The sequence below is a fragment of the Thalassophryne amazonica genome, chromosome 1 (assembly GCF_902500255.1).
Source record: "Thalassophryne amazonica chromosome 1, fThaAma1.1, whole genome shotgun sequence".
Lineage (NCBI taxonomy): Eukaryota > Metazoa > Chordata > Actinopteri > Batrachoidiformes > Batrachoididae > Thalassophryne > Thalassophryne amazonica.
The window spans coordinates 155,122,431-155,143,360 of record NC_047103.1 but is presented as its reverse complement, the minus strand read 5'-3'; the positions used below and the strand labels follow the sequence as shown (position 1 = coordinate 155,143,360).

At 41.5% G+C, this 20,930-nt stretch overlaps 2 protein-coding genes across 7 annotated transcripts in view; one reads left to right on the top strand and one right to left on the bottom strand.

Annotated features, from left to right (window-relative positions):
- Positions 1 to 2,541, top strand: part of ical1 (islet cell autoantigen 1-like) — a 35,481-nt gene extending 32,940 nt beyond the window's left edge. For all 6 annotated transcript variants that reach the window (XM_034176988.1, XM_034176973.1, XM_034176981.1 and 3 more), the window contains one exon: positions 283 to 2,541. In XM_034176988.1, the coding sequence (XP_034032879.1) occupies positions 283 to 398 (116 nt within the window). In that variant the 3' untranslated portion in view covers positions 399 to 2,541. The remainder of the gene's footprint in view (positions 1 to 282) is intronic.
- Positions 2,542 to 7,230: 4,689 nt separating this feature from the next.
- Positions 7,231 to 20,930, bottom strand: part of fam117ba (family with sequence similarity 117 member Ba) — a 32,968-nt gene continuing 19,268 nt past the window's right edge. The window contains exons 4-9 of the mRNA XM_034178137.1: positions 19,728 to 19,811; positions 19,448 to 19,558; positions 9,112 to 9,255; positions 8,833 to 9,040; positions 8,559 to 8,679; positions 7,231 to 7,893 (exon numbers count right to left, since the gene is read on the bottom strand). Coding sequence (XP_034034028.1) covers positions 7,632 to 7,893; positions 8,559 to 8,679; positions 8,833 to 9,040; positions 9,112 to 9,255; positions 19,448 to 19,558; positions 19,728 to 19,811 — 930 coding nt within the window. The 3' untranslated portion in view covers positions 7,231 to 7,631. The remainder of the gene's footprint in view (positions 7,894 to 8,558; positions 8,680 to 8,832; positions 9,041 to 9,111; positions 9,256 to 19,447; positions 19,559 to 19,727; positions 19,812 to 20,930) is intronic.

The following is a 20,930-nucleotide window of genomic DNA, read 5'->3' as shown; positions in this document are numbered from 1 at the left end:
CACACGCCCCCGGGTCCTCCTATGCAGTCTCCCAGCCAAAGTACCGATCAGGTTCTACTCTGCATAGCTTCTGACACCTGATGGGACTGGTGGGTACACGGAGCAGATCGGCTGCCTTGCATTGTGTTTAAATTTTTCCAGGTGGAAAAGTCCAAGCTCCACGATGTTTCCTCTCGTCTTTGCACCATGTCTTCACCTCTGGCACAAAAACAAAGCAACTGATGTCACAACAAAAGTGATGCTCGTTTTTGCTTTGCACTAAAAATCTGCGTTTCTCTTCAGCTGCTGTGAGTGGGTCCAGAGACATGTCAGCCTGGTTCAACCTGTTTGCAGACTTGGATCCTCTTTCTAACCCGGATGCCATTGGACGCTCCGCGGATGAGCTGCTCAATGCCTGAAAGTTCTGAGTGCACGTGCAGCTGTGTGGATTTCCTGTTGCCAACGGAAACATGCACATATGCACTTTTGTAAGTTACACTGGAATACATCTATTTTCCACTTTGGGGCAGGGGAGCTGCTGCACAGACATCTGACACAGCCACAGTAACTGATGGCACAAATGAAGGCATGACACCTGGCAGCGTTCGTTACCTTTCCACAGTTCCAGCTCCTGCTTGGGGAATGTTATGAACGGCGGTTTGTGTGTGGGGTTTTTTTCTCCCCAATGTTTTTTTTCATTGCTTTTTGGGTGTTGGATTGTTGTTTATAAAAGTCTCCATTTATTCCTTAATGCTTATGTGTATTAACACATGGCCTTAACAGAAAATGACTGTTATATTAATGTTGGACAGTTGCATTATGATAAACAAGTTGAGCCAAAACAACAGCAGAAGCCCCCCCCCCCAATAAAAAAGGGTGAGAAACATACAAACATGATTGTGAATGTTAACAGTAAAAAAATAAATAAATGGGATGACCCTCAGAGATTAAGGTACGTGTAGACGAGTTGCACACTGAAGATCACCTGGACTTTGTTGTGACGGAGACATCAGAAATGTTCTGACAAATATCAACACCAGTCACTCAGTCTTTGTCTAGAAAGACATAAAGATACCACGAGTACAGTATTTTTGTATTTTGCATGTATATGCCAAAACTGTATGATTTCATGAAGCGTTTAAAAAGTGTTGCTTAATTAATTAATTAGTAGTAATTTTTAGCCGGCGGTAACTTTGGTTGCCACCAGAGCTCTGCTTTGGAAATGAAGGAAACTTCGACTACATTCATGCAAAATCCTTTGTCGAGTAGTGTGGTTTTGTGTCCATGCCATTATACAGTGTAACCAGATTCAGGGTTGCATATTTATTGAGTGGCTGGCTTGAGCCTGTTACCGCTGAATTATTTTTGATTCAGTGTGCAACTTAAATCAGAGAGCTTTTCGAGGTTTGGTGTGTGATTATATTTTCGCTGTCAAACTGATTTTGGTTGGTGTTGATGCGTTTTAAATGTACTCATGTTTGAGAGGCTGAAAAATTAACCTCATCCAGATTCATAACATCCACAGTCCTGTTTTGTATGCTTCTGGCCCGTGGATTAAAACATAGAATCTTAGACACCACAAGTGAAAGAAGTTGATTGTGCTCAGTGTCTCGCACACAGCCGCCGTCCTCCATGGAGGAATGATAGGTTCAAACACCACCTTTCAGCTGTAAATCATCGAAACTGTGGAAAAAGATGTCTCACACTACAGCTGAACTTTGTGCCAGATGACAAAATAAGTTTGAAATCTCTTATGTAACACTCAGATGTCCAAAAGGCACATGTGAAGTTGTTTTCACTTGAAGTTAGAAAGTGGGACAAGCTGCTGTGATTATTTTTGATTCTTTGAGCTCTACAAACAGCAATGCTTCTTCTATGTGTATTTAGTTTGACATTGTATTGCTGCAAAAACATGTTTTCATTGAGCAGTGAGACTAAATTTATTACTGTTGATAGTGTAAAATGAGTGTTTTTTAAGCTCTGTGTGTTATATATATTTTTGGGGATATTTCTGGAAAAAAGCACCACTGAAAATCTGTTACTAGTTAATACATTCATTGAAAGAAATTCACTTCCTCTTTCTGATTTTGACAGGACCAAGACTGACCATTTTGAATGTTTCAATGTTTTTGTTCAGTGAACAGTGACATAGTGAAGATACAGATAATGTTTTGTTTTTTTTCCCATTATTTGCGCTGACCTGGTCACACCGCCTACACACGCCAGCTGAAACCAAAACCTGTTACAAGGTTTGTGACTGTAATTGCACTAACGAGGTCAGAGTGCATTATGGGATCGCAAAACACTTTTTTTTATGCAAGTTGAACGTGAACATCATCTTTTGATGAAATGTACACCTGTTACTTTTTTAATCACCTGCAGCTTCATGACGTGTCACTTCATCATTAATTTACACAGTTAAATAAAAAAAGGAATGTACTTCATGTCAAACACAAATGCTTTATTTTATTCAACTACGCCTTTTATTTCACTCATGGGACTTCGTGTGAAAGGATGAAATGTTGGCAGTTCTGTTTCCAATAAACTGGACGAGCAAACAAACAAAACAAGTCTGAGTCATTGTTGAGCATTTTGAGGAATTTCATTCCAAGATGTTTATCCTCAGCAATCCTCTTGTAAACAGGTTGGAAGATAACAATGTACAATTGTGAAAATCTCATTTTGTAACCGAATTAAAAAAAACTATTTGTTTCTTTTAAATTGTCTCCTAATGATTCAGGTCACTGACATCTACACTATCTACTTCTAATTTATTACGTGTTCATGGCGGTCAGAATTTTGATTTTGATACATGCACAGCAGCTCTCATAGTGCAGAATTGTTAAACAAGTTGCTATAATTTGGTACTTTTGTACCTTATTCGCTACAACCTGAGATGGATAATGACGTCTAGCTGTGTCAAAGTTCCAATTACACTTTGAAACAAGTCAAATAAATAAATGTTACTCTTAACAATAATGAGATGTGTAATAATTCACAGTACTCAGCGGAAGAGGGAGGATCATTATGGTACAATTTTTGACTTGTTAAATACATATCTTTGTCAGCCAGTAATACAAACACAGTGTGCCTTAATATTATTATTTACAAACCCGGTACATTCCTGTTCCAGCGTAGCAGGCACAGTCTAGTAGTAATGACACATGTACAGAAGGATGGACAAGAGCAGAGATGCTGGTCACCCAAAAACCACACAGAATGCAATCCCACTGTGCAAAGATGAACATTTATCAGCAAAGCTTCAGAATTAACTGAAGGTTTGAACCAATTCATGGTGTTAGACCAAAATAACTGTGGTAGAGATTATATTTATCAGAAACAGGAGAGCACGAGTACAAGCATCCGAGATGAGTTTCCTCCGCAGGGTGGCTGGGCGCTCCCTTAGAGACAGGGTGAGGAGCTCGGTCACTCGGAAGGAGCTCGGAGTCGAGCCGCTGCTCCTCCACGTTGAAAGGAGTCAGTTGAGGTGGCTCGGGCATCTTTTCCGGATGCCCCCTGGACGCCTTGCTGGAGAGGTATTCCGGGCCCATCCCATTGGGAGGAGGCCCCGGGGAAGACCCAGGACACGCTGGAGGGACTACATCTCTCGGCTGGCTTGGGAACGCCTTGGGGTTCCCCCGGAGGAGCTGGGGGAGGTGTGTGTGGATCGGGAGGTCTGGGCAGCTTTGCTGGAGCTGCTGCCCCTGCGACCCGACTCCGGATAAAGCGGAAGAAAATGGATGGATTTCAGTGTGCTTCCTGTAATATGACATTTTCTGTGGTGAAATATGGGGTGCCACAGGGTTCTGTTCTGGACCTGCTCTTGCTTTAATTCCACACAGCCCTTTTTGTTCAGATTATTCGCATTTACTGAACTACGTTTCAGTTATGCTAATGACACACAGCTTTACGTGCCAGTTAGTTCAGGAAAAAACTCTTACTGCAAATTTGATCTGGAACATGAGTACGGCTTTAAAATTTATGATATCTGGTTTTTGAACACAATGAATGAATCCTTAGGTCTGGGAGCATGTCCTCGTGTTGCATATTGCTGCATCCACTACACCATGGAACCACCTTGGATCCTGAATGGCAGCCATTCACCATCCATCCCCACCTCTTGAAAATAAGCATCTATTTCCTGCACCCAGGTGAAGCATGGGTGCCCCCTTGGGCTTCTCTAATTGCTGGTATTCTCTATACTGAGGTATCTTAATCCCAGTGGTTGGCACTGTTCTGCTAATCTGATAAGTGATAATTATTAAAGATTATGTTTTTGTTAGCAGATTAGCTTATCAGATAAGTTTTAAAACCATCATCGAACCAATTATCTTCCGATAAATTTAGTTCCGATAACTTTTAGTCTGCTAATATTTTTTTGCTGGTAAAGTGAGCAAAGTTTAACAGTCAAAAACGTTTGTAAACCCTAAAATCAAACATTTTAATCCCTGTCGTGTAGATCAGTGGTTTATGGCAGACTGGCTGTCGCTTGATAATATTATCATTAAGCGCAAGATGTGATTGGCCGGTCGACACAGCAAGCATTGTGGGTAGTGCAATTCAGGTTAACTTTGGACATTACACTGTTACCGTCCGCACAACACAAACACAACGGACTAATTTCAACATTTTATTTCTTTGTGGCACAGGATAATTTAATCGCCGAGAGGAGATCTCACGGCGCAGCTGCAAGGACTTCTCTTCACCATTTACACACTGTTTTGGATGCTTTATGTGGTATATCTTCTTCAGAATTTAATGAATCCCACTGAAACTAATAGGTAAGAATTTATATTTACTACGTGTCTTTTCCTCTGCCAATCAATGCATTAATGGACGTATTTCGGTCGTTGAAGCTGCAGGGTTGAAAGCGTGTGAAAAAGCAGCAGCTGTGTATCTACAGTAATACTGAGATAAACTGTGACTTCTAATACGTACTGGGTTTTACTGCTTTTGAAAGATGATGACAGTGTTTGGGGTTTTATTTTTTATTCATTCATTTTTCATGCATTCTTTTTGTTTGTGATCCTTGAATTTACCCAGAAGCCCCTGCGGCACTTAAAGTGAAACTGGTTTATCAGAAGCCAACAGTGTAATCTGATGTGGCTGCGTCTGAATAAATGTTATCAGTTGTCTGTAATAGACATTTTTTTTTTAGCAGTTTAGCATCATGAAAGATAACTTTTCAGTTATTGGATTAATGGTCATCAAAGCTAACGTTTTGGTTAGCTGTGCCCACCACTGCTTAATCCTGGTTCATGTATAGAGAAACGCATGACATGGCCAAAATGTCACACCCAAAATTCACTTACAATGTACGATACATCTGGAAAGTATTCAAAGTGCTTCACTTTCCAAATTTTATGTTACAGCCTTATTCAAATTGTCATTATGGGGTATTGTGTTTAGAAGTTTGAGGAAAAAATGAATTTCATCCACTTTGGAATAAGGCTGTAACAGAACAAAATATGGAAGGAGTGAAGTGCTGTGAATACTTTCCGGATGTACCGTAAGTAGCACTTCTGATCTGGCTCCCCCAAGTAACTGCTCCTTTGACACAAAGTCATTCCATCATACCCAAGGAACAGCTGAAGAGACCTGGTACCAAAGCCATCCAATCGTCGTATTTTGTCACTGGTTGGCATCTCACAACCTGACAGGAAGCACCAAACTTGCATCTTCCTTCTCCTGGAAAGATCTTACAACTATCAAACAAGTTAAAACTGGAGGCTCCACATCCACACGTTTTGTGCTATTTTTGAGTACATCACATTTCTCTGCCTGTGACTAATTTATTAGTGCAATCACTAGATAAGACAGCTGTTGCCGGCGATGATATCCAAGACACGATTTTATTTTCCCAAACCTAACTCTTCTAAAAGTATTATTAGTGCATTATTTGGTTGTCAGCAGACAAAAACAGTTATCAATTTAATTTGGAGAAGCTGTGGCTGAAGTGTAGATTAAGTTAGCGGCAGGTGTGGATCAATTTATAAGTGGTAAATGGACTGCATTTGTATGGCGCTTACATTTGAATCAGAAGCTCAAAGCACTTTACACGGATGCCACACATTCACCCACAGGAATGTCAGGGTGCCGCCATGCAAGACATTCAACTGCATACCAGGAGCAAATGGGGGATTAAGGACCTTGCCCTTCTTGATTTTCCAGTCTGGTGATTATATGAACTGAGGATCCTCTGGTCTCAAGCCTACCACTTAACCCCTAGACTATCACCTTCCCATGCTGTATATTTTTATCGTATTTCCGATTATTTTCTGCCTCACTGAAGGTATGCTTTTTTATTGTTCTAGCAAGACTACAAAACCTGAAGGTAATTGACTTTTCCCCCCTATGTTCAATAACTGGCCACAACACAATGTTCAATATAAACAAATAAAAATATGAACAATTTTGCAAAGCCCAAGAGGACTCTGACAATATTTGGCTGAGTTGTTCAAAGAACCGTCTCAGAAGGTTGATGCTCTCAAATAATACTGTGGCTTCCTACCCCCCCAAAAAGCATACTCAAGTCTCTCAGAAACGATTTGTTGCCAAAAAAAAAAAAAAACCCATCAATGACTATTCTGCCTACACCCAGTGGGTATGTCTGTGTGGGATTTTGGGATCACATCTCTGTGCTCAGGTCCTTGCAGAGTGGGGACAATCCTCTGGAGGATGAAGCTCTTTTGTACACGCAGACACGTCACAACACCAGGTGAGCAACACGGGAACACAAGGAAATCAGCTTTACAGCGAACGCACAAAGGGGCAGAGAAGGAGAGGAAGCACTGGGGAAAAGGGAGGAATCTGAGGGGTCATGAAGCTAGAAGGGCAGAGGGAAAAGGGGCCAGCTGAGGTGAGGCATTTTAAGCAAAGGAGGGGCAAGCAGACACAGGTTGAACACGCTGCACACGATAGCCCTGGCCTGTGCTTCCCACAGATACACAACTCAGCACGACAGTGAACCAAAGGCAGCGGTTTGTACCGTTTTCCACACAGATGTTTGTGATCCCGCCTCCGTGTGTGTATCTGCGACCATCAGAGTGCACAGGCCGTGTGTGTGTACGTCACAACACGACCGCAGCGCTACAATGGTTTTGGGAAACGGCAATCTAAAAATATCAGGCACATTTTTAAACATCTCCTTTTCACTGCCTTTCATATTTTGCTACGGTACAACTGGCAGCACCAAAATTAGCCTCCATGGTCAATCTCTTGGAACCAGCAGCCACCTTTAATTTTTAATTATTTTTTCCCCGTAATGAAGGCATATTTAATATTAAGAGAAAAAAGTACAGATAGAAAAGAGATATGTCTGTGGAAAGGCGTCATGGTATATTACGATGAAATCAAGTCTGTTCTTCGCCCTTTTCCTTCTTAAAAAAGTGGGAACAAAAGCGGCACTCAAGGTAGAACAAAGCCATGAAATGTTGACTGCAAAAACCCAAATGGGGATGCAGGACTCTCAGGTTGGCATCATAGTTTGAGGAGGACAGGCAGTGGGAAGAGCTTCTTCAACAAGATAAGGACATCAGAGAGGGCTGAGCCAGCATGCTGAAGGCAGAAAAAGTAGGTTTTGGAGTTTCAAATGTTCTCTGATTCTGTCGCGTTGTTTTTGGGGGATGTTGGGGTAAAACGTTTTGGGGCTGTCAGAAGGTCTCAGGCTCCTCCAGGAGGCAGGGTTGGGTGGACAAGGATGGAGACAGGCTCTGCAGCCCGACTCCACCTAGGGGCACCAGGGATGGGGACAGACTTCGGCGGCCCATTCCAGGCCGGAAGTTGAGCTCCGGTGCAGGAAGTAAGGGCTTCAGGATGCTGACCAAGCAGAAGGCAGAGCCACTGTTGGGAATGAAGTTGACCTTGTTGCGGTCAGGGCACAGGAAGGGCGGGATCTCTTGCAGAGATTTGGGTCTGGAACACATGTGCATAGAGATTTAACCCAACACCACCTAATTCAGTGTACCACAGTAAACATGCTGCCTGAGACAGAAAAGAAACAACCACATCATATTTCCTTCTACTTCAAGAATTACAAGATCAACAGCTTTGAAAGCTCTGCAGCTACAATTCAGCTTCAGAGGACATGCATAATGATCTTGTTTAGTGCTCCAAGTATTTTTGTTGGTCATACTTTTTGGGGATTTTAATGATCTACTGGAAACACTGGAGGACAAACCAAACATGAGTTTAGGAGTCTGTCTATAGACTGTACAATATCACTTGTAACAATCACCATTGTAATAACTATTACACTGATGGTGAAGTTTGTTGTGCAATTTTCATCAAAACTGTATGTAATTATTACTGTCTGATGTGGGCGCCATAGAAACAGGCATTAATGGGATAGCTGACATTTCTTATAATGGTGAATGAGTTAGCAGTGCATTCACGCCTGCTACTGTAATAATCATTAATTTAGTGACAGTTACTGCAGTAAGGACTAAATTACTTTCCTTTCCTTTTTTTTTTTTTTTAGTAATAGCTATTTATAGCATGGTCATTTTCTTTCATTAAACACTTTTGGGTTGTGTTCAGCTGTCTAGAACAACATTTAGAGTTGGATGTTATAAACTCACACAGACTCCTCGGATGCTTTGACCTTCTCGCAGCCCTCCGGAGGTTCTCTCTTGAAAGTGTAGCTGTTGTTGGGTCTGGGAGAGGCGGCATATTTCGGCAGTGGGGAGCAGGGACTCAACTCTAAAATAGGTAGAGCAATAGCAAGAGGTCAAAAGTCAGGCAAAGTAAGAGGACAGCCTCAGTAGAACTTCAAAGAATTTGGTCTGTCGTACACACACACTTCAGCCGACATTATGTGTGTACGACGTGTTTGTTAATGTGTGTCTCTGTCACCTTTGTCCTCATAAGGGCTTCCTCCACATGTATCGTTGAGAACGGTAAGGTAGGAGGGTGAGATGGAATCGGGACGGCTACTGCAGTTGCTATGGCTACCACTCAGGCCACCCCCTGAGGGAGTCTGTGTGTCGATGCTGCGGGTGCTGCTGCTGCGTTGCGGTGGGACAGGTGGGGGTGCACGATGGCCATCGGGGACATCCTGTGGCTGTGGAACACAAGACTGAACATCAAGGCAGTAATGGAACATGTTATGTCCTTTAAGTCTGCCAGACTCACAGTGATGGCCTCGTCCTTTTCAGGAATGTCGCGGATGGTGATGCGTTCGATCTCCTGGTTGAGGCCCTCTATGCTGTTGCGGAAACGAGGCGCTGATGACTTGGATATTGGGATGGGTATCAGGATGGTCTTGGACATAGAGGACTACAAAATACAACACACAAAACATACACTTAAGTTTACATATACCACAATATTTGTTCATGTATTACACCAAACATCGGAGTATCATTTTGCCACACTAGTCGCTGCAATTTACTGCGCAGTATATATGAAAAATGCAGGCCATATTGTCAGGATCCTTGCCTTGTCTTGGTTTTATATGTTTTCTTGTATTTATTTATCTGCCTGGTTTCTCCTTGTGTGTCACATCTGCCTCATTTTTCTGGTTGACGCACCTGTGTCTTATTTGTTCTGTTATCAAACCACTACTGTATATTAGCTCCAGTTTTATTGTCAGGCTTTGTTAGTTTGTTGTCAGTATTCTGCATCTGGTCAGACCAGCCTGCCACATGTTGGTTCCACATCTGAATTTTACATCTAGATTTCTTGACACTGGAACCTACTGTAGTGGAGGTTGACATACTTTACACACTCCAGTGGGTCTGATCACTTGGATGTGTCAGGAGGTTATGTGACGATTATGTTACTTGATTTATCAAGTGTTAATACCATCCAACCACCCATACTGGCATACAAGCTCTAAGTAACGGCGGTGGATCCTTCCATCGCTTCCTGGATCACAGACTACCTGACAGGACCACTGCAGTACATCAGGATGGGGAGCTGTGTTTCTGGGATGGTGGTGAGCAGCACTGGGGCTCCACAGTGAATGGTCCTGGCTCCCTTCCTGTTCACAATTTACTTTGCTGTTTTCCATCACAATTCTGAGTCATGGTACATCAAAAATTACTCTAACACAGCTATTGCGGTGTGTATTAGGGATGGACAAGAGGCTGAATCTCATACAGACCTTCACTGACTGGGGAAATGCCACCTTCCTCCTACTGAACACCTCCAAGACCAAGGAGATGGTGGTGGACTTTCAAAGGTCTCAGCCAGCTATCTTCTGAGGTACATTGAAATGGCGTAGACCTATAAACATGGGTGCACAGTGCACACCTGGACAACAAGCTGAACTGGTCCTCACACCAGTGGTGGCTGGTGGTACTGATTTATAAGAAAGCACACCTTGTAAACGCTCAATAACACGGCACACGACGATTCCTGAACGAAGGGAAAAAGTAAAAAAAGTCACAATTCGTTGAGAAAAGGTGGATGAAAGAGCTTTTATCACCAAACAGTCTGCGAAGGAACTTAACAAAACCGAAGCTCACGATCCCGACGCTTTAACTAAACGTGCCTGGAGCCACAGCTGGAGCAGTGTGTGTCTGCATCTCTGAGCTCCAGGACTCAGCGCTGGGACAGAGCTCATAGCACCTGAGTCCTGGATAAACTGCAAAGAGAAGCTGTGGAGACCTGTGTGCACATTGGTGGACCACCTGCTCTGGTTCCTCGTCCAGAACAAAAGAGGGATCATCTCCATCATCATCAGAATCCACACTGTCTGTCGACGTGCTGTGCTAAATTGGAGCGTCTTGCTCCAATTTAAAAAAAAAGAAAAAGAAAAAAGTGTGTTGTGGTCACTGCTGTTATCACTGTATTATGTTCTAAGCCATATATATTGATTCATAACAGAAAACTGTCAAAAGAGGGAATAAATATAAAGTGTAAAGATGACTGAATATATCAGAGCAGTAAATTAATCAGTGCGTGTGAACGCGCACATTGACTCACATGTGCGGTTATTCCATCAGCTGATCACTGATCCACAACGTGAATTCCTACTTCCAGAACAGCTCTTTATATCATCATTTTGATTCATCTGCCTGTTGCCACATGTACAGAAGGACTGGATTGTCATTCCTACACTCATATTGTTATATTTAATACAAAATAATAAGCGCATGCAGCAGCTGCTGCTGCTGCATTCAAGTACCGTCGGAAATTACAACTTTTTTGTTGTTTCAAATTCAGCAGTCGCTTGTGGCAAAATAATTAATCATATCCACACAAACCATTAATTCTGGCCTATGTAAGGTGCCTGAGCCCACTGAAGCTGCCCCCCACACAGATAAAAAAAATCCAAGCAAGCAGGCTGAGTTTGCCCTGTAATTTCCAACGGTACATGAAGCAGCAGCAGCCTCAGCTCTCGCAAACTTGCTTCTGTACTGTGTGAAAACATTCAGCTGCTCCAACGAAGTCAAATTAAACAATAATGTTACAAAAACTAAACAAACGATTAAAAAACGTCAAGAACGACAGCAAAATGAAACACAGACAAATTGAGGTTTTTGTTGGTGAGGTTCCTCGTATATATGCATATGTATATGTGTAGGTGTATGTATGTGTATATATATATATATATATCTATATGCCAAGTGGTGAATGCGCTTGGTTTCAGTGCAGAAGGTTCCAGGTTCAAATCCCACCCCTGCCACATTTCTCCATGTAATGTGGAATTGCGTCAGGAAGGGCATCCGGCGTAAAACCTGTGCCAATTCAACATGCAGATCCACCTTGGATTTGCTGTGGCGACCCCAAGTGCAAACAAGGGAGCATATATATATATATATACACACACACACACATACATACATATTCTATTTCTACCTCATTTTCTTATGTCTTGTACTGTCACAAGTAGTATTATTATCATTGCTTATCTTGCACACGCTGTTTGATGAACATTTTGTTCATGTTCTCTAATGCCATATACCAACACAGTGCAGAGTAGCTACCTAAACTCTGTAAGGGAGATAGAGTATCTCGTCAATAGTTTTACATCCTCATTGAAGACAACTTTGGATGCTGTAGCTCCTCTGAAAAAGAGAGCTTTAAATCAGAAGTGTCTGACTCCGTGGTATAACTCACAAACTCGTAGCTTAAAGCAGATAACCCGTAAGTTGGAGAGGAAATGGCGTCTCACTAATTTAGAAGATCTTCACTTAGCCTGGAAAAAGAGTCTGTTGCTCTATAAAAAAGCCCTCCGTAAAGCTAGGACATCTTTCTACTCATCACTAATTGAAGAAAATAAGAACAACCCCAGGTTTCTTTTCAGCACTGTAGCCAGGCTGACAAAGAGTCAGAGCTCTATTGAGCTGAGTATTCCATTAACTTTAACTAGTAATGACTTCATGACTTTCTTTGCTAACAAAATTTTAACTATTAGAGAAAAAATTACTCATAACCATCCCAAAGACGTATCGTTATCTTTGGCTGCTTTCAGTGATGCCGGTATTTGGTTAGACTCTTTCTCTCCGATTGTTCTGTCTGAGTTATTCTCATTAGTTACTTCATCCAAACCATCAACATGTTTATTAGACCCCATTCCTACCAGGCTGCTCAAGGAAGCCCTACCATTATTTAATGCTTCGATCTTAAATATGATCAATCTATCTTTGTTAGTTGGCTATGTACCACAGGCTTTTAAGGTGGCAGTAATTAAACCATTACTTAAAAAGCCATCACTTGACCCAGCTATCTTAGCTAATTATAGGCCAATCTCCAACCTTCCTTTTCTCTCAAAAATTCTTGAAAGGGTAGTTGTAAAACAGCTAACTGATCATCTGCAGAGGAATGGTCTATTTGAAGAGTTTCAGTCAGGTTTTAGAATTCATCATAGTACAGAAACAGCATTAGTGAAGGTTACAAATGATCTTCTTATGGCCTCGGACAGTGGACTCATCTCTGTGCTTGTTCTGTTAGACCTCAGTGCTGCTTTTGATACTGTTGACCATAAAATTTTATTACAGAGATTAGAGCATGCCATAGGTATTAAAGGCACTGCGCTGCGGTGGTTTGAATCATATTTGTCTAATAGATTACAATTTGTTCATGTAAATGGGGAATCTTCTTCACAGACTAAAGTTAATTATGGAGTTCCACAAGGTTCTGTGCTAGGACCAATTTTATTTACTTTATACATGCTTCCCTTAGGCAGTATTATTAGACGGTATTGCTTAAATTTTCATTGTTACGCAGATGATACCCAGCTTTATCTATCCATGAAGCCAGAGGACACACACCAATTAGCTAAACTGCAGGATTGTCTTACAGACATAAAGACATGGATGACCTCTAATTTCCTGCTTTTAAACTCAGATAAAACTGAAGTTATTGTACTTGGCCCCACAAATCTTAGAAACATGGTGTCTAACCAGATCCTTACTCTGGATGGCATTACCCTGACCTCTAGTAATACTGTGAGAAATCTTGGAGTCATTTTTGATCAGGATATGTCATTCAAAGCGCATATTAAACAAATATGTAGGACTGCTTTTTTGCATTTACGCAATATCTCTAAAATCAGAAAGGTCTTGTCTCAGAGTGATGCTGAAAAACTAATTCATGCATTTATTTCCTCTAGGCTGGACTATTGTAATTCATTATTATCAGGTTGTCCTAAAAGTTCCCTAAAAAGCCTTCAGTTAATTCAAAATGCTGCAGCTAGAGTACTGACGGGGACTAGAAGGAGAGAGCATATCTCACCCATATTGGCCTCTCTTCATTGGCTTCCTGTTAATTCTAGAATAGAATTTAAAATTCTTCTTCTTACTTATAAGGTTTTGAATAATCAGGTCCCATCTTATCTTAGGGACCTCGTAGTACGATATCACCCCAATAGAGCGCTTCGCTCTCAGACTGCAGGCTTACTTGTAGTTCCTAGGGTTTGTAAGAGTAGAATGGGAGGCAGAGCCTTCAGCTTTCAGGCTCCTCTCCTGTGGAACCAGCTCCCAATTCAGATCAGGGAGACAGACACCCTCTCTACTTTTAAGATTAGGCTTAAAACTTTCCTTTTTGCTAAAGCTTATAGTTAGGGCTGGATCAGGTGACCCTGAGCCATCCCTTAGTTATGCTGCTATAGACGTAGACTGCTGGGGGGTTCCCATGATGCACTGTTTCTTTCTCTTTTTGCTCTGTATGCACCACTCTGCATTTAATCATTAGTGATCGATCTCTGCTCCCCTCCACAGCATGTCTTTTTCTTGGTTCTCTCCCTCAGCCCCAACCAGTCCCAGCAGAAGACTGCCCCTCCCTGAGCCTGGTTCTGCTGGAGGTTTCTTCCTGTTAAAAGGGAGTTTTTCCTTCCCACTGTAGCCAAGTGCTTGCTCACAGGGGGTCGTTTTGACCGTTGGGGTTTTACATAATTATTGTATGGCCTTGCCTTACAATATAAAGCGCCTTGGGGCAACTGTTTGTTGTGATTTGGCGCTATATAAAAAAATTGATTGATTGATTTTCCTCTACTTGCACCCATCTTGTGTGTTTTTTAAGAGCTGACGTAACATGTGAATTTCTCCTCTGTGAGGTCAATAAAGTTTATCTTTATCTTTAAAATTTTTCAACAATTTCAAAATCCTGACATAGCGCCAGCTGCAGGAACGAAGCTGCGCGAAGGTTAAACGATGCCAACGAAAGTCAACAAAAGTCCAGATTTCTTGTTTCCTCAGGGCTTTATTGCCCTTCGTTAAGTGCCGTGTGACTGGGCCATTAGTGTTGGTGAATTTGCTGCAGGGCAACTTTGCTTTTCATGCAGTGCTCGCTCTCTCTCTCACACACACATACACATACATACATCATTGAATGACAATAATAGAACCACTATAAGCTGTGCGGGCTGCCTTTCAGAGTGTTGTTATTACTCTGTTAGTCTCTATAGGCGTATGTCTCACCCTTTGATGAAGCTGTTGAAGTTTGAAGTTTTTTGAGTGCATGCTGCTAAACACTGACTTTTTGTTTTGAAATCAGCCTGTGAGAATAACTTTGATTCAAACCTTTGAATACTCCAGTGTGCTTTTTTGCTGCAATTTTTGCTTTGAATTATGTGATATCCTACTTTGATACTGAACATCGACTGAGGCTGAAGGCCTCATCTGCCATGAGAACCCCCAGAATCGAGGAGCGGCGCCATTTTGAATAAGGGCACCGCCATTTTGAATGGTCACATGTGCCATCTGCCTCATCCGCCATGAGGACCCCTAAAACCGAAGGGTGCCGCCATTTTGAAGGGTCACATGATGTGATCTAAAATAGCATGGGGGAAGACTCGATTGTGTCACAGCAACATCACTTCTGATTTGCTTCCGTGTCAGATCAGTCACCGGCGTGACAATCCGCAGCTGTTGACATGTTTTACCATAAAGATACATTGTGTATTTGGGAGTGGTATTTGCTCTTGAATTCCAGATTTAAGTAATTATTTGTTTTAATTTAGTTATATTTCTGTTGTTGTGGCCTTAGTCTGGCCTTCAGCTATCCAGAGGGCTTGGATACTATCGCCCGGGAGCGGTATAAAACCAAATTAGCAACAGCAGGACTTGCATCTTGTCCGTACCCACTCAAAGCTGGACAATGGAAAAATGATCCTACACAATGGCCAGATGTTCAATATCCTGATATTTATTCCTATCTCATAGACACAACAGGTATTTATGAAAGTAATTTGTATTTTATATCATTTATGTCATGTATGCATTGTGAATTGCTGGTCTGCCTCAGGATGGGCCCTGCTGTTGATTATTTTCCCCACAAAGTAAAGCATGATACTGATCGATGTGGTGCATGATCCTCTTGGTGTGTCATTATTATCCTTTATGAAATACTGGCCTGTGCCCAGGAGGGCCATGCTGCCCAAATTTTGCATTCTATGTTTTGTTTTTAATATTGTGATGGATTTTAATTTTCTTTCAGGCTTTGTTGGTACAACCCACTGCCCCACATTGCCCAGGCATTTTAAAAAACAAAAACAGTGGCTAAAATGTAAAAACCATCTATTCAATTTAATTCAATTTTTTCATTTATATAGCACCAAATCACAACAAAGTTGCCTCAAGGCACTTCACACAAGTAAGGTCTAACCTTACTTGTGTGAAGTAAGGTTAGACCTTACTTGTGTGGCATCTAATTAAACTGTCCGCTAAACAATCCACCCAGCTCGATTATTGTCATGCCATCCGGTGTTAGTAAGCACATTGCTAAGACCTCACAGATGGAGTGCCCAGATGTGCAACTGAGTCAACAGACCAAAAACACGCCTTGGATTCCAAAGTAAGTAGTGTGCAGTGCCGAAATTGGCCACTTAGCATGTCATTCAGATTCCTGTCGGCTGTTGTCTGTGACAACATCAAAATTGTGAATCAGTGATATTCTTTAACTCTGGGGCAGAATCTTCACCTAAGTGTAAAAATAACATACAGAATTAAAAATATTTTATTGTAGACCATGTTTCCTGCCCAGTTATTTCTTTGAATCAAATTTATTTGACTTTTGTAGCAATCAAGTTGTAGTTGCCACTGTCCCTGCCCAGTTCAATAAATATTTTGTTCAAATTCACATCCTGAGCAGTCTTCAAAATTTACATCAACTTACATCGATGTTCAGTCCAATGCTTTGCCTTATTATATTACTGAACATTATCAATCAATAACTTGGTGTTATAGCTTAGTTAGCCCACAGCTTGTTTTGAATTCAGCTAGCGAAACTTTTCCATAAAGCACACTAAGATTCCAAAGAGTTCCTTGCACTGATCTTTGTTTCAAATGATGTTACATGATGATCGCAAAAGCACACTGACGAAATAAGACAAAAGTAGTTGGAAGTTGGACTTGGAACACAAAAGTCATGGTGGTTGTCGGCGTACCAATAATTTTTCCAGCCAGAGTGACATTGGATGAGTGAAACTGTTGTGTTGAGCATGACTGATTTGTCCATTGTCCTATAAAATTAGATTAAAAAACAAACAAACATGGAAAACAATGCCAATTGGTAGAGGACACACTGAGCTGCACCTCTGAGGCAATGTTTGATGCTTAAATTAAACATAACTCTAAAAAGTTTACAACCTTCCATAGACTTTCACATAACCAGCGACCCAACCAGGAAATGAGGTTTACTCTTACTAACTGAAATGAAAACACTAAAATGAAGTGCTGGAACACATTTAAATGCATACCGACAGCCATTTGCATACTCTGACTTTGAGCAAACCATACTTATTTCTTAATTATGTTGAAGTACATTTCCTTTCTTAATATTTTGAAGGGGCGGTGCTCTATAACCCTCTAGTGACCAGCTGCCCCTGCCTCACACACTGGCTCATTTTTCTCCAGGCCCAGGTATTTTAATCTATGCACTGAAATGCTGCATACAGTGCATCCAGAAAGTATGCAAAAAAAAGTATATCAAAAAAGCTGTCCCAGCTTTTTTGAAATGTGTTGCAGGCATCCATTTCAAAATGAGCAAATATTTGCACAAAAACAATAAAGGTTATCAGTTTGAACATTAAATATTTTGTCTTTGTGGTGTATTCAATTGAATATAGATTGAAGAGGATTTAGAAATCATTGTATTCTGTTTTTACTTACATTTTACACAACATCCCAACTTCATTGGAATTGGGGTTGTAGATTTTTGCTCATTTTTATGTACACACATACATTATATATATATATATATATATATAAAAGTAAGTCCCTTCTGCTGCTCCCTTGTTTGCACTCGGGGTCGCCACAGCAAATCCAAGGTGGATCTGCATGTTGAACTGGCACGTTTTACGCCAGATGCCGTTCTTGACGCAACTCCACATTACATGGAGAAATGTGGCAGGGGTGGGACAAAGAAATCACATGTACATAAGTATTCACAGTCTTTGCCATGAAGCGCAAGTGAAGCTCAGGTGCATCCTGTTCCCACTGATCATCCTTGAAACATCTCTCCAGTTTAACTGGAGTCTACCTGGGGTAAATTCAGATGATTGGACATGATTTGGAAAGACAAACACCTGTCTACAGATAAGGTTCCACAGTTGAAAGTGCATGTCAGAGCACAAACCAAGCATGAAGTCAAAGGAATTGTCTGTAGACCTCCGAGACAGGATTGTCTCAAGGCATAAACCTGGGGAAGGGTACAGAAACATTTCTGCTGCTTTGAAGGTCCCAATGAGCACAGTGGCATCCATCATCTGTAAATGGAAGAACTTCAGATCCAGAAAATCAGGCACCATCCCTACAGTGAAGCATGGTGGTAGCAGCATCATACTATGGGGATGTTTTTCAGCGGCAGGAACTGGGACTCTAGTCAGGATAGTCAGGCACAGACTATCCTGACCTCAGACTGGGGTGACAGTTCATCTTTGAGCAGGACAATGACCCTAAGCACACAGCCAAGATATCAAAGGAGTGGCTTCAGGGCAACTCTGTGAATGTCCTTGAGTGGCCCAGCCAGAGCCCAGACCTGAATCCAATTGAACATCTCTGGAGATCTGAAAATGGCTGTGCAGCGACGCTCCCCATCCAACCTGATGGAGCTTGAGATGTGCTGCAAAGAGGAATGGACAAAACTGCCCAAAGACAGGTACATCAAGCTTGTGGCATCATATTCAAGAACACCTGAGGCTGTAATTGCTGCCAAAGGTGCATCAACAAAGTATTGAGTAAAGGGTGTGAATACTTATGTATGTGTGATTTCTTAGTTTTGTTTTGTTTTTTTAACTTGAAGTAAATTTGTAAAAATTTCCAAATAAATTTTTTCATGTTGTCATTATGGGGTGTTGTGAGTAGAATTCTGAGGGAGGAAAAATTAATCAACTCCATTTTGGAAATAGGGCTGTAACATAACAAAATGTGGAAAAAGTGAAGCGCTGTGAATACTTTCTAGATGTACTGTATGTTCTGTCAGATGGTCACTGCAATCGTCGTCTCTTATGCGCTGGGGAGCCAGCTTGAAGGACAAAGACAACAACCTTGTTAAGAAGGCTGGCTCAGCGGGATTTCATAGTCTGTTCATTCTGGGGAAGGTGGTGGAGAGATGCACAAGGACTAAGGTCCAGGCGGTGCTGCACAGTGCCAGCCACCCCATGTATATCATCCAGACTGACCAGACAAGTTGTACTTGGAGGCTCATCTTGCTGCGCTGCAGGACTGAAAGGCATAGGAGACCCATTGTTCCCACAGCCATCAGGATTTATTACACCTCAGTCTGTGGTAGAGGCCCGTGAAGCCCCTACTGCAAGGCTGACTGTGTGCGACAGCAATGCCGCCTCTTTTCTTTTTTATTTACACATGACCCATTCTCTTAGTGATTCTTTTTATTAAAATCCTGTGTTTATAGCAGTAACTTTTATTGATGATACGTTGTTTGTCTTGTTTTTGTGAAAGCTAAAGGAGTTCCTAAAATTCCCTGAGGAGATGAATACATGTCTGTCTGTCTATGTTTGCTGCAGCTTTGAGTCCTCAATAACCACTCATATCTTTCACAGACTGAACACATGAATCACCTGTGACTGGATGATGGTGTGGCTGCCATTGAATGGAGATTTGCGTTCTTTGTCCCTCCGATGACGGCTGCTGCGTTTGCTGCGTTGAAGCTGCTGACGCAATTTGGCAATCTGGAGATGTCCAAACAGACAAGGTGAAGACTCCCAAAAAATACCCGGGTGAAAGCTATGAATAGTACAGTTCTTCACTCCTGTTGGGTTGGTACAAGTGTTACCTTCTACAAAAACAGGAATTATAACAATAACAACATTTATGACCAGCAAAGTTAAAATAAGTAACCTCCTTAAGCTGGTCGGTGCTCCCACAGGAGGCCGAGCGTTTGTGAGAGCCTCTCCTCCTCTCATCTGCCCAGGCCCTGGGGGTCTGTTAGGAAGTAAGTAAATAAATCAACCAAACAAAAACAGGAATCACACGGTAACAAGTCCATACAACCCTGCAAAAAGGATTTTTTTTTCTTTTTGGATAAATGTAGCACATCTTCATTCTCTCGTCGCTCTCAAACATGTATGTTTTGACGTTGTATGTAGCTTGAAATTAACGTCTTTATTGGTTTCTTTAATTTCTGACCTCCAAGACCACCCCCACTTGTGATGAAGTGGAAATGGGAAAAGAAAATGAGACTGAATTTAATGTAAAACAAAGCAGCCAATGTCAAAGAACTTGCATTTCCTAAAATTAAAACATTTCTGTTCACGTACACCTACATATATTAATATGTACAATTTACTATTCACAAACTATACTGTAAATATTTGAGTGTGTACTAAGTTTCATCAGCTCTTTTCTTATTATTGTTAATTACAAATGCTATTAAGAGTTACAGATGTGCGTGATAAATGAACTGCATTTATATAGAGCTTTTCCATCTGTATCAGATGCTCAAGGCTGGGATTTGAACCGCGGATCTTCTGGTCTCAAGCCCAACTCCTTAACCACTAAACCATCCCCTCCCCCCATGATTTACAAGTTGATTGCCTCTGTTACATTTTACCATATGAGACCACAAAGTAAAACATATTTCCTTTTCTCTGCTTGTCAAATGGGCGTCTTAATTTCCTAATTGGTGAAATTCCACTTCTGCTGTGCTGTTTATTTTCACTGCCATATCTACAAACATGTGACACACCCAGAGTTTTTATATGAAAGTGATTATTTGAGGGTGTGTCTACAGGTATTCGTGGCTGATGATGGGAGTGGAAACTGTGCTTGTGTGTGTGTGTATACCATTTCTAAAAGATTCATATTTATAAGAGAGGAGGCATCCACAGGGTTTTATAAATCTGGTATGGAAAAAAAGGTGCATAATTTCTTCCTTTATGCATAAATACAGTCTGAGATGTGAATTTAGTTTTACAAATAGGACTCCTAGAGAGAGAGAGAGAGAGAGGGTACACATTATACTTGATGTATTTAGAAGTGGGTGAAACGTAAAGGTCAAGAGTCTTTAGCTCAGCTGCTCAGACAGTATTCCAGAGGGGCGCA